Source organism: Procambarus clarkii, chromosome 87, assembly GCF_040958095.1.
Source record: "Procambarus clarkii isolate CNS0578487 chromosome 87, FALCON_Pclarkii_2.0, whole genome shotgun sequence".
Lineage (NCBI taxonomy): Eukaryota > Metazoa > Arthropoda > Malacostraca > Decapoda > Cambaridae > Procambarus > Procambarus clarkii.
This window is the reverse complement of record NC_091236.1, coordinates 9191367-9205670: the sequence shown is the minus strand read 5'-3', so window position 1 is coordinate 9205670 and position 14304 is coordinate 9191367. Positions and strand designations below refer to the sequence as shown.

At 49.2% G+C, this 14304-nt stretch overlaps 2 protein-coding genes across 2 annotated transcripts; both read left to right on the top strand.

Annotated features, from left to right (window-relative positions):
- Positions 1-8334: 8334 nt before the first annotated feature.
- Positions 8335-9090, top strand: LOC138358889 (uncharacterized). The gene has a single exon (XM_069317241.1). It carries the CDS (start codon positions 8335-8337, stop codon positions 9088-9090), a length of 756 nt encoding a protein of 251 aa, XP_069173342.1.
- A 4485-nt stretch (positions 9091-13575) lies between these two features.
- LOC123746975 (putative uncharacterized protein DDB_G0286901) lies at positions 13576-14265 on the top strand. The gene has a single exon (XM_045728876.2). It carries the CDS (start codon positions 13576-13578, stop codon positions 14263-14265), a length of 690 nt encoding a protein of 229 aa, XP_045584832.2.
- The last annotated feature ends 39 nt before the right edge of the window (positions 14266-14304 follow it).

Below are 14304 nucleotides of genomic sequence, written 5' to 3'. Positions count from 1 at the left end.
GACATGCTTCAAGATAACAGGTAGTAATGTTATCGTATTCAGCTGTGGGCTGGATTGGTGGCCGGGCTTGAATGAGATAACTAGGACTACTTAAATATGTTAAAAGCTATAACAGCGTACAGTTAACCTGCATATTTGTGTGCAGAAGGCCTGTGTGTATGCATGAAGTATGCATAAAGATGCCTCTGTGTTTGCATGATGTATGCCTGTGTGTATGCATGTGTGTATACATGAAGTATGCCTGTGTGTATGCATGCAATATGCCTGGATGCCGTAGGCTTGCACGACTGCGTGGAAATGACATTAATATAAAAACTGCGTGTTTATGTGTAAGCATACATATTCATAAAATAATCTTATTCATAAGAATGTGTAAACAAAGAGCATACATTGTAGTGTATGTTGCATTGTTGAGCGTTTAAGTGAACATTAATTTATTATTATGGACCCTATACCCGTCCTGCGGGCGGTGGAGAAAAGGTCACATAATGGGTTCAACAAATGGGCTGTAATGGTCTTTAAGTAGAGCAGCCAGTCCACTCGGCTCACAGCGAAATAGTCCCCGGGTTCGACTCCGTGCAGAGCTAAACATTTGGCACGTTTTCTTACTTCAAATGACTTTAGCATGGTGGCTAGAATGGGGAGGCTTCTGGACATGGGGTTCCTCGTGCTCAATTCCATCCAATCTGATGAAACCCACTTCCCCAGATGGTCCTCCCCAGATGGTCCTCCAAATATGGTCCTCCCCAGATGGCCCTCAACAGATGGTCCTCCCCAGATGGTCCTCCAAATATGGTCCTCCCCAGATGGCCCTCCCCAGATGGTCCTCCCCAGATGGTCCTCCAAATATGGTCCTCCCCAGATGGCCCTCCCCAGATGGTCCTCCCCAGATGGTCCTCCAAATATGGTCCTCCCCAGATGGCCCTCCACAGATGGTCCTCCCCAGATGGTCCTCCCTAGATGAAACAGTCTGTGGTTTCGGGCCATTAATTATTGGCTGGTTTATCGTATAATGTTGCTATTAGAGCAGTCTCGTGCTAGAGATGGCAGGGTGTGCCTGAAGGGGAGGCTGGCAGGGTGTGCCTGAAGGGGAGGCTGGCAGGGTGTGCCTGAAGGGGAGGCTGGCAGGGTGTGCCTGAAGGGGAGGCTGGCAGGGTGTGCCTGAAGGGGAGGCTGGCAGGGTGTGCCTGAAGGGGAGGCTGGCAGGGTGTGCCTGAAGGGGAGGCTGGCAGGGTGTGCCTGAAGGGGAGGCTGGCAGGGTGTGCCTGAAGGGGAGGCTGGCAGGGTGTGCCTAAATACACTATGTACACAGCGTGTACACAGACTGAAATTAGTTTATTACTTGCCACATACCTATCCATATAGAATATTTGATCTCATTTTTCCACAATTTCACCAAATTTCAGTCATGTCTTTTTAGTTAATACAAGAAACATCTGCTGGTAGAACACAATATAAACAATGACTAATCCACATTTGAAATAAGAAGATAAATTATATAATTATAAATCATTATTATGAAAATTATAGGCTTTAACTTAACGCACCGTGGACAATATCAATGGACCAACACACACCCTTTAGATGGGTGTTGGAACCCCGTGATATAATAATGTACATACAAATATAACTCCCTCCACACGAATGACTTACCTTAAAGCCAAACATTGCCTTCCCCCATAACACAAGCACGGGAATCCAAAATAAACAAAAAAAAATTATATATCTGTAGCCTGGGAAAATTGTATTTGTATATTATTTGAATAATGCTATATGCTGTAGTTATCGTGTAATTATTTAGACATAAATTGGAAGAGTGTGTGTAGCCTAGGTGCTGGCGCGGTCGTGAGTACTGCGTAGTAATGGACCCCGTGGCGAGCAGCCACCGCCCGCTAGTACCTCTCTCTCTCTCTCTCTCCACGCCCTCTTCTCTCTTATTACTCTCTACCACAGTTCCCCCATATATCTATACATGGCGGGAGCGTAATGGGAGAGGGACTTACACATTACGCTATGGAGCCTATAGCCATGGGTGGTGGGAAATGCCTGCTACCCACTCTTCCTTATCTACTTTAATCTTGACGGCATACTCTCTACACACCAAAGTTCCAGCCATTGATTTCCCATAGAAAACGGAAATTTTGTGTGTGAATCTTGACATATCTGGTAATGATTATCTTGTGTAAGTTTCTTCTTAAAATCCAATCTTAGTGGATTAATGTGACGGGAATGTGACGGAGTGGGAATATCGCCTCCCGATGACTTCATTTAACTACTGTAATACAAATGAGAATGGCGTATGTGTTCCCTAACTCGTACCCAAGCCATGGTCCTATTCCCCCCATTGCCTCCTGCCCCCCCATAACCCCCCAACTCAACATCCCCCGTCCCCCCTTATCCCCAGGCGGAGGGTGGGGGGGTGAATCCTCTGCACCGTTGCCTGACGTATGATATAGTTCATATGGCGAGTGTATGATTGAATAGGAAGATTGCGTATAGGGAGTGGATGAACTAGCATGTATGCATGAGTGAGAGTGAGTTTATGTAGTGCAGAAGATGAGAGATAATGGTGGTAGTGAGAGCGTGCGATGAGCATATGTACTTTAACTGTGGGGGAATGTAGGCTGTGTTTATATCGAAGATACAGCGTAGTTGCTGCCGGTGAGTATAGCGGAGGTGGGCTATGTATGGTATACACACGCTCACCCAATACACTCACTCCTGCCCAAAACATACATGCCGCTCTCCAGATCCAGACTACAATTCCAAAAACCGTTGGTAAATATCCCAAGACCCCCCATGCAACATACATAATCCCACACAGCGAATCCTATATGTAATACAGGGGGCTCCTGGGGATACACGAGTACTTTTGGGGACACATAAGAACTTTTTGGGGACCCATTAGGAACTTTTGGGACTCATGAGCACATTTGTGAACGCCTGGGACACCTGAACATCACTGTTGACACCTAAGAAAGACACTTCTGGACCTCGGTGTACCCATGGGGACTCCTTGGGACATTTAAGGATTACCGGAGTCTTCCTAGGGCATCTTAGGTCACCTGTGAACGACCCGAGGTCTCATTGACGTGATAATGTCCACTATGTTGGGGTGACAGGTGTCTTGTACATGGGTGAAGATAAGGGAGTTTGCTTCACTGGGCGGGAAGGAAGCACCAGTCGAGTGTTTCACCTGGGGGACTCTTGTAGACTCCTGGGGGGGGTTCCTTGAGAGTCCTTAGGTATTCGTGGTACTATTGACACATGGGTTGGTACGGCTGGGTGACGGCTTCAGCCTTCGGGAACACATAGTTCCATCGACAGGATTATGTCTGCAGGTGGCCGCGATCATCTCCTCTTCCTGTCTAAATGAGTCTATGGCTGATACACATGTCACCGCCCCCCCACACTGACGCAGCAGCCCCCCCACACACACTGACGCAGCAGCCGCCCACACTGACGCAGCAGCCCCTCTCCACACTGACGCAGCAGCCACTCTCCACACTGACGCAGCAGCCCCCCTCTACACTGACGCAGCAGCCCACCCCCCTCACTGACGCAGCAGCCCCCCCCTCACTGACGCAGCAGCCCCCCCTCACTGACGCAGCAGCCCCCCCCCCACACTGACGCAGCAGCCCCCCTACCCCCTACACGGACTCAGCAGCCCCACTCCCCCTCGCTCTCCTGCGAGGCTCATTTACCTAATTGAAACTACATGTAATAATTCCAATCACACACACACCGCTGCCCGGCCAGCGGGGTGCTCCATGCTCCTGTGTGCCAGCCACCTCACTTATTGCTTAATCAAAATACCATGACGCAATGACGCTTCCGTGGTCCCGGCTGGTGGCTGGGTGGGTGGGGGTGTTAGTGGCTGGGTGGGGGGTGTTAGTGGCTGGGTGGGTGGGGGTGTTAGTGGCTGGGTGGGGGGTGTTAGTGGCTGGGTGGGTGGGGGTGTTAGTGGCTGGGTGGGGGGTGTTAGTGGCTGGGTGGGGGGTGTTAGTGGCTGGGTGGGTGGGGGTGTTAGTGGCTGGGTGGGGGGTGTTAGTGGCTGGGTGGGTGGGGGTGTTAGTGGCTGGGTGGGGGGTGTTAGTGGCTGGGTGGTGGTGTTAGTGGCTGGGTGGTGGTGTTAGTGGCTGGGTGGGGGGTGTTAGTGGCTGGGTAGTCGTGTTAGTGGCTGGGTGGTGGTGTTAGTGGCTGGGTGGTGGTGTTAGTGGCTGGGTGGTGGTGTTAGTGGCTGGGTGGTGGGTGTTAGTGGCTAGGTGTGGGGGGGTGGTGTTAGTGGCTGGGTGGGGGTGTTAGTGGCTGGGTGGGGGGCGTTAAATAGTTGTTGTTTACCATAGTAACCACCACCACTACCACAATAACCACCACCATCAACACCAGTGATTTTCTCATAAACACATTTTGGTACAAGTGCATTTGTTCAGCTGCCCTAGGCAATATAAAGGTGAGTACAGAGTGTGTCGAAACACTAGCTACGTGATGCTAAATACCCCCACCTCACAGGATGATTAGTCATACAGTTCCATGTATGATTACACTGGTTATACATGTATAACCCAGATTATACATGTATGCCATGTATGAGTAGCCTACACTGGCACTCTCTGGCTGGATATTAACAGCCAGTCATTAAAGCCTAAGGCGCCTCCACACTACTTTTCATTAACACAGACTTGATGAAGTCTGAATCCTCTCCCCAGACTTTGTGTGTAGTGAAGACTGTATCCTCTCCCCTCGTTCACAGGGGTGATTGTTAGGGGGGTCCTCGTTCACCAGGGGTGATTGTTAGAGGGGTCATCGTTCACAGGGGTGATTGTTAGAGGGGTCATCGTTCACAGGGGTGATTGTTAGAGGGGTCATCGTTCACCAGGGGTGATTGTTAGAGGGGTCATCGTTCACAGGGGTGATTGTTAGGGGGGTCCTCGTTCACCAGGGGTGATTGTTAGAGGGGTCCTCGTTCACCAGGGGTGATTGTTAGAGGGTCCTCGTTCACCAGGGGTGATTGTTAGGGGGGTCATCGTTCACCAGGGGTGATTGTTAGAGGGTCCTCGTTCACCAGGGGTGATTGTTAGAGGGGTCATCGTTCACCAGGGGTGATTGTTAGAGGGGTCATCGTTCACCAGGGGTGATTGTTAGAGGGGTCATCGTTCACCAGGGGTGATTGTTAGAGGGGTCATCGTTCACCAGGGGTGATTGTTAGAGGGTCCTCGTTCACCAGGGGTGATTGTTAGAGGGTCCTCGTTCACCAGGGGTGATTGTTAGAGGGGTCATCGTTCATCAGGGGTGATTGTTAGAGGGTCCTCGTTCACCAGGGGTGATTGTTAGAGGGGTCATCGTTCACCAGGGGTGATTGTTAGAGGGTCCTCGTTCACCAGGGGTGATTGTTAGAGGGGTCATCGTTCATCAGGGGTGATTGTTAGAGGGTCCTCGTTCACCAGGGGTGATTGTTAGAGGGTCCTCGTTCATCAGGGGTGATTGTTAGAGGGTCCTCATTCACCAGGGGTGATTGTTAGAGGGTCCTCATTCACCAGGGGTGATTGTTAGGGGGGCCCTCGTTCACCAGGGGTGATTGTTGCTATCTCCAACAACACAATCATCCTTCCCCTTATCCATCCATCCACCCTTCCCACCCCCCTCCCCCACCCCCCCTGTCCCCAATCCACGGTCAATCTAACCACAGGTCTGTGAACTGAACCCCAGTATGGAGTTATTCTGACGGACTATTTCATAATACAGAAATAATCCTTGTGATACGAGAACCATTTTTGTCATTCCGTGTGTGAGAGAAAGTAAATAAATGCGACCTTTACATATCAGCCATCGGCTTGAGGCGGGGAATTAAATATGTATTCTAAATATGTCCGTATGTTAGAGTCTGTCACAATGACACTTATATCGTTCTGCTTTAAGGTTGATTTTTCCCACCCCCGTATTTTGTATTCGTGGTCTATACTCCATTTCAAATTGTATTTTTTCTGTAGTGATCTCGTTGGGTATTGTATCGAACGTGTATGTGTGTATATATATATACACACAGAGGGCTGTGACTGCTGGGTTGGGTCATGTGTAATCCACTTACATAGCATTACATAGCTCTCCAACATCCGCCTTATGTCAGTCTTTCAGACGTATTTCATACAGTCTCTAATGTAGTTTTGTATTATGTGGCTCTAACTTTACACTTTCCTGTTTGTCATGGTTTTGTATCATGGAGTTGTAGCGTTTATTGTGTATAGAGCTGCCAACACTGCCCATATGAGGCTTGGGAAGGGGTGTACTAGTCTAGTTGACCTGGTTGGGCTAGTTGACCTGGTTGGGCAAGTTGACCTGGTTGGGCTAGTTGACCTGGTTGGGCTAGTTGACCTGGTTGGGCTAGTTGACCTGGTTGGGCTAGTTGACCTGGTTGGGCTAGTTGACCTGGTTGGGCTAGTTGACCTGGTTAACCTGGTTGACCTGGTTGGGCTAGTTGACCTGGTTGGGCTAGTTGACCTGGTTGGGCTAGTTGACCTGGTTGACCTGGTTGGGCTAGTTGACCTGGTTGGGCTAGACCTGGTTGACCTGGTTGACCTAGTAGGTGGATGTGTGCCCTGGGACGGTGTCTGTAATGTTCACATGGAATGTTTATACATAACATCGCTTGCTTGAATACATAACATCGCTTGCTTGTATACATAACATCGCTTGCTTGTATACATAACATCGCTTGCTTGATGTTCATATTGTATACATATTCTTCACTCATTTACCTTCCTGTATTACTATATGTAGGTATATATGTATATATGTATATATATATATATATGTATATATTCTATGTTTTATATACACAGGCTTTTTCATAGTTTTTTTTCCCCTGTTCCTGTTATCTTTGTGTTCGTTCCCAGTGTTCTTGGATATAGTCCTGTTATCTTCTGTCCTCTGAACCTGTTCTTATTCCTTCTGCGTTTGTTTGTGTCGTGGCGTTGTGTATTATTGGGTTATTATGTTTCTTTCTGGCTTATTTGTTGGTCTGTATGTCTTCTCACCCTCTGCGTCTTCAGTTCTACTGAGTAGTCATTTCTTAGATCGTCTCTCTCTCACTGAAGTTGTGTGTGTGTGTGTGTGTGTGTGTGTGTGTGTGTGTGTGTGTGTGTGTGTTCACCTAGTTGTGTAATCACCTAGTTGTGTTTTTGCGGGGGTTGAGCTTTGCTCTTTCGGCCCGCCTCTCAACTGTCAATCAACTGTTTACTAACTACTTTTTTTTCCATACCACACACATACACACACACACACACCCCAGGAAGCAGCCCGTGACAGCTGACTAACTCCCAGGTACCTATTTACTACTAGGTAACAGGGGCATTCAGGGTGAAAGAAACTTTGCCCATTTGTTTCTGCCTCGTGCGGGAATCGAACCCGCGCCACAGAATTACGAGTCCTGCGCGCTATCCACCAGGCTACGAGGCCCCCCTATGTGTGTGCGCGCGTGTGTGTGTGTGTGTGTGTGTGTGTGAGGGGCCTCACATATAGTGGGAACCTGGAGTACTTGTGAAGGTTTAATTAACCTTTTGTTTGAAGGTGAGTGTTTGGTGTGTCGGCACTCCTCCTGGTGCTGCTGCCACACTCGTCTCCGGCCCTCATACTCCCTCACCTCACCCCTCATACTCTCCTGTTCCCCCCCACCCTCATCCCTTATACGCTCCTGCCATCCTTGTCTTATTGATGGGTCGTCCTTGGTCGTCCTTGGTCGCCCTGGCCCGCCCTGGCCCGCCCTGGCCCGCCCTGGCCCGCCCTGGCCCGTCCTGGCCCGTCCTGGCCCGTCCTGGCCCGCCCTGGCCCGCTCTGGCCCGCCCTGGCCCGCCCTGGCCCGCCCTGGCCCGCCCTGGCCCGCCCTGGCCCGCCCTGGCCCACCCTGGCCCGCCCTGGCCCGTCCTGGCCCGCCCTGGCCCGCCCTGGCCCGCCCTGGCCCGCCCTGGCCCGACTCTTGAAACTCCTATTTTGTACAGAAAATTCAAACCACTTTCAAATTAATGTGAAAAATTATATCATTAAACAATATATAAATACACAAAATTGAATAAATTATTAACAATTTATGATTTGTGTTAATTAGGATGAATAAATGTGTGTGCAAATAAGTCGGTGAATCATTAGATAGGGAGATGAGTATCCTTCTCAACACCTGATTCATCTGTTTACTCATCGTGTCTTAGCGTGTTTCCTCACAACCTTTGGTTACTCATCTCTTCCATCCACTTACTCATCCCTTCTATGCAGTGACTCATCCCTTCTATCCACTGACTCATCCCTTCTATCCACTGACTCATCCCTTCCAGCCACTGACTCATGCTTTCCCCTGCTCCATTCCCCGTCTATCTTCGCCCTTGGCTCCTTAGACTAATCCCCTTTAAATCTGTGAAAGTTTATAAAGGAGGTAGTCTATCACTTGGCCCTGCTGCACCCTCCCGCACCCTGCTGCACCCTGCCGCACCCTGCCGCACCCTGCCGCACCCTGCCGCGCTCTCCCGCACCCTGCCGCACTCTCCCGCACCCTGCCGCGCTCTCCCGCACCCTGCCGCACCCTCCCGCACCCTGCCGCACCCTGCCGCGCTCTCCCGCACCCTGCCGCACTCTCCCGCACCCTGCCGCGCTCTCCCGCACCCTGCCGCACCCTCCCGCACCCTGCCGCGCTCTCCCGCACCCTGCCGCACCCTCCCGCACCCTGCCGCACTCTCCCGCACCCTGCCGCGCTCTCCCGCACCCTGCCGCACTCTCCCGCACCCTGCCGCGCTCTCCCGCACCCTCCCGCACCCTGCCGCGCTCTCCCGCACCCTGCCGCGCTCTCCCGCACCGTGCCGCGCTCTCCCGCACCCTGCCGCACCCTCCCGCACCCTGCCGCGCTCTCCCGCACCCTGCCGCGTTCTCCCGCACCCTGCCGCACCCTCCCGCACCCTGCCGCGCTCTCCCGCACCGTGCCGCGCTCTCCCGCACCCTGCCGCGCCCTGCCGCACCCTGCCGCGCCCTGCCGCGCCCTGCCGCGCCCTCCCGCGCCCTGCCGCACCCTGCCGCACCCTGCCGCGCCCTGGAACTTTGATAGAGTAATTGACTCGGAAGGAGACCAGTCAACTAATTACACACAGAAATCACAATAGCCTAATGCATCAAATGAACAAATCCACAAGGGCCGTGACGAGGATTCGAACCTACGCTGAATGGATCCCAGACGCTGCTTTAATCAACTGTGCTACGACATGGTAAAAGACTTGCAACCGGGAGGTCAGTTGAACTCCCGGTTGCAATTCTTTTGACAATGTCGCGGCTCGGTCGATTAAGGCAGCGTCTGGGATCCTCTCGGACGTAGGTTCGAACCCTCGTCACGGCCCTTGTGGGTTTGTTCAGTCAACTAATACCTAGTGTTAGGGAGCTTTGATCTTTTATACTTACTGGATGAGTGGAATTACTTTTAAATTAACTATATAAATAATAAGGGGGAATATATTTCCTCATAAAACTGCTCAATAGATCACAAGTCAAGACCAAAGATGTTCAAAATCAATTAAGTGAAAATATATAAAATCCACAGGATATATTCTACAGTAAAATGAGTTTTTTTTTGAGATATATACAAGAGTTGTTACATTCTTGTAGAGCCACTAGTACGCGTAGCGTTTCGGGCAGGTCCCTGGAATACGATCCCCGCCGCGAAGAATCCTTGTTACAACCAAGTACACATTTTACTGTTGAGTTAAACAGAGGCTACAGTTAAGGATTTGCGCCCAGTAAATCCTCCCCGGCCAGGATACGAACCCAGGACAAGCCAATGAGTTAATAAATGTAAGCTAACCGTAAGCTAGTGTCACATCCTATTCCTTAAAGGCGTGGTTTGTGGAAGACAAACTGTAGAGGGAAGTCAAACAGTCAGTTACCATTACACAGCTTCTAACATGGTCTCCGCGGCCCCCTGGTTTGGTACCCCCCCCCCCCCCCCCCATCCCTCTCAGCACTCCCAAGACTATACACACAACACCGAACTATAAAACTATAGTTAGATCACACTAACTATTGTGTTGTTCCGTGTACTTCAAGGTGGAGTCCCGGCTCCACTTCTCAAGCTCACCCCCCCCCCCAACTTCCCTCTAGGAAAACTCGGCCTCTTCTCTAGGCCTCGGCCCAAAACCAGCTGAAATCAGGCCTAAGATCCTGGCCCTCTCAGCCAATGACAAGTCATGCCTGGCCCTTCTCCAATGACAGCTTTTTAAAACTGAGAATTTTCTCGCGACAACTAGAATAAGCAGACTTTTGGCTCCAGCAGATAGGGGCAGACACCCTCAGACACCCTCCCCCACACCCTCCCTCACACCCGTCCCTCTGGTACAAAAAATACAAAAGTGTAAATATATGTTGTGTGAAAATAGTGAAAAAAAACTCGCGTGAAAAATGAGAGTATGGAGCGAGGGAGGTTCTCACGGAGTATATATATGTAGCGGCCAGCTGGCTCTGGTGGGGATTATGGCCACTCTCTCACTCCCTTTGTCCTCTACGGTCAGTGGGGCAGCTCCCACACCTGTCCTGGCTGTGTGGGGGTCAGTGGCACACCTGTCCTGGCTGTGTGGGGGTCAGTGGCACACCTGTCCTGGCTGTGGGACGTCAGTGACACACCTGTCCTGGCTGTGGGGGGGGTCAGTGGCACACCTGTCCTGGCTGTGTGGGGGTCAGTGGCACACCTGTCCTGGCTGAGGGACGTCAGTGACACACCTGTCCTGGCTGTGGGGACATGAGGGACACAGGTGGAACACCTGTAGGATATTTACCACTAGTCGCGGCCTCTTTAGCATCTTTATTATTGTCAAAAATGTAATTACTCAGGTCTGGCCACTTGTGTATTGCACCCGAGTGGCAGGAAGCTTTAACCTCGAAGCCTTATGCTTCTCTATGACAGACTCAGCCGAAGGGAGTGACCTCCACCACCCACATCACCGTTCAGTTGTCACAAGGTTCCGCACCAATAGTGTCAAGTGTCGCTAGCGAGATATGGCAGCAAGGGGGCTCCGATAGGTGTATGGAGAGCATGGATTATGGGTAATCCATATCAATTATCCATAATGGATACGGATTATCACCAGAAGGCACCAGGCGGGGAGACTATGTGGGTGGTGAGTCAATCAGGGTTTTGAAAAGGTCTTTGGTTTGTTTATTTTGTCTAAAATAAAAAAAAAAATTGATTTTTTCCTGCTGGAAAACTAAGGAGGGATGAACGGATGAACTTTTTCCACTTCGAGAATTCAATCAAAGGACTTTAGATTTTCAATGAGATATGATTACAACATACAAGATACCGAGGAGACGGTCAAAGTGGAGAGAGAGAGTTGTTTCCAGGCGAGGGATGACAGAGCTAGGAGGTACAGGTATAAGACATAAACACACAAATGTATCAAAATTATATATAAATTACTTTTAATCAGAGGCGATGAAAATAAACAAGGTTCAGTACCTACGAGGCGGGGCCCTAGAGCTGCGTCTCGCCTTGACCTGTCGGGGCCCATGTGAAGAACGTCGATATTACGGGGCTTTATGGGTTACTAATACGTCGAATTTTTAACGCATTTTGCAGTATTATTTCTCGTAATGCTACGGAGCCGGTCGGCCGAGCGGACAGCACGCTGGACTTGTGATCCTGTGGTCCCGGATTCGATCCCGGGCGCCGGCGAGAAACAATGGGCAGTTTCTTTCACCCTATGCCCCTGTTACCTAGCAGTAAAATAGGTACCTGGGTGTTAGTCAGCTGTCACGAGCTGCTTCCTGGGGGTGGAGGCCTGGTCGAGGACCGGGCCGCGGGGACACTAAAGCCTCGAAATCGACTCAAGATAACCCTCACCAGGACCTCAAGCAATCCTCAGTCAATTCAGTAAAGGACTTTTGAGTTTTTAGTCAATTTCTCCCAGAGGTATACATATACAGAGGTATACATATACAGAGGTATACATATACAGAGGTATACATATACCAGTTTGTATACATTGTCTCGTGTCCTCCATGGACAGGGTTAGAGATGTGTTAGAGATCATTCAGAGTAGTGATGCATAGAGCACTGGAGCACAGAAGGTGATTGTAGTGTTTTAACAGTGGTAATCTACATATACACACCTGAGACAGTTACCTGTGTCCCACATACACAGGGTTCGAAATATGTTCTTTTACATATATAGTCCACTTGGTTAATCAGTACAGAATGGGATTAATCCCACCTGTACGAAACTAATCCCACACGTCGAAACTACTAGTTGTTACAACGTTCTAACAACTTGTAACACCTAACAAGTAGTAACAAGTATCTAACAGGCTGTAACAACTTTCTAACACGTCATAGAAACTGTATAACAAAAAGAAACAGCTTTGTAACACCTTTTGTCACGTGGCACTTAACCACGTGACAAAAAGGAGACCTGGTCGAGGACCGGGCCGCGGGGACGCTAAGCCCCGAAATCATCTCAAGATTACCTCAAGATAAGAATATAACCACAAAAGACGATTAAGGAGCTTTAACAAGTTTTACATCACAAATATAACATAAAGGATACATTACATGGTCAATCTGAGGCACAAGTTCAGTATAGCATCAAGTGTTCCAATATTCACATAATATTTACAGAGTTCAGCATACCTCAGCCCAGGAGGGCGAAAGTCAGTCAATATGGGACATTCTACAATATAATGTTTTGAGTGTATGTTCTCTCTCTCTCACAAAGTTGACACACATGGTGTATTCGACACTGTCACAAAGTTGACACACATGGTGTATTGGACACGAGTTTTGAGAAAGTTATCTGACTCTGAGCACTTGATATGACGTCACTCGTTATCGTGACCGCAACGTGAAGAGTCCGTAAGTGTAGGGTAAGGTTAGTGGGTCCACTACAACGTGTAGGGTAAGGTTAGTGGGTCCACTACGAGGTGTAGGGTAAGGTTAGTGGTCCACTACGAGGTGTAGGGTAAAGTTAGTGGGTCCACTACAAGGTGTAGGGTAAGGTTAGTGGGTCCACTACAAGGTGTAGGGTAAGGTTAGTGGGTCCACTACAAGGTGTAGGGTAAGGTTAGTGGGTCCACTACAAGGTGTAGGGTAAGGTTAGTGGTCCACTACAAGGTGTAGGGTAAGGTTAGTGGTCCACTACGAGATGTAGGGTAAGGTTAGTGGTCCACTACGAGGTGTAGGGTAAGGTTAATGGGTCCACTACGAGGTATAGGTAGGGTTAGAGATCCAATACATCACACAGTGTAGGGAATTATTCAACACTCCAGAAGAGTGCCACAGGGGACAGACAGGAGCACTCGACGACATGGGAGGCCACTATTCCCCTCAGGTGGCTATAGAATCAATAGGTTATTGCGAACGTACAGGCTAGCCCCCTCTTATCATTACCTCCTAGTACCTCCCCCTCACTTCTCCCTTCACTCTCCCATCTCTTCCCCTCAGTTTCTCCCCATTCACTCCCCATAAGCTGAAATGCTGAAGCGAAGGAGGCAGAGTACGGAACTTTAAAAAGATAATTTGTTCGCGTCAGATAATTATATGGGTCAGTCAACAATAATATGGGTCAGATCGACAATAATATGGGTCAGATCGACAATAATATGGGTCAGATCAACAATAATATGGGTCAGATCGACAATAATATGGGTCAGATCGACAATAATATGGGTCAGATCAACATTAATATGGGTCAGATCAACAATAATATGGGTCAGATCAACAATAATATGGGTCAGATCGACAATAATATGGGTCAGATCGACAATAATATGGGTCAGACCAACAATAATATGGGTCAGACCAACAATAATATGGGTCAGACCAACAATAATATGGGTCAGATCGACAATAATATGGGTCAGATCGACAATAATATGGGTCAGATTGACAATAATATGGGTCAGATCGACAATAATATGGGTCAGATCGACAATAATATGGGTCAGATCAACAATAATATGGGTCAGACCAACAATAATATTTGTCAGACCAACAATAATATGGGTCAGACCAACAGTAATATGGGTCAGACCAACAATAATATGGGTCAGACCAACAATAATATGGGTCAGACCAACAGTAATATGGGTCAGACCAACAATAATATGGGTCAGACCAACAGTAATATGGGTCAGACCAACAGTAATATGGGTCAGACCAACAATAATATGGGTCAGACCAACAATAATATGGGTCAGGTGGTGAGAAACAACTTCTCAACTAGAGGAAGAGTAGAGGCAGTGTATTAGTGAGAGTAAGGAGAGTGGTGTCCATATGCTCACCTCTGG

Bases quoted from the DNA above. Each gene is read 5' to 3' on its own strand.
- LOC138358889 (XM_069317241.1), top strand. From the start codon at position 8,335: ATGCTTTCCCCTGCTCCATTCCCCGTCTATCTTCGCCCTTGGCTCCTT.
- LOC123746975 (XM_045728876.2), top strand. From the start codon at position 13,576: ATGGGTCAGATCGACAATAATATGGGTCAGATCGACAATAATATGGGT.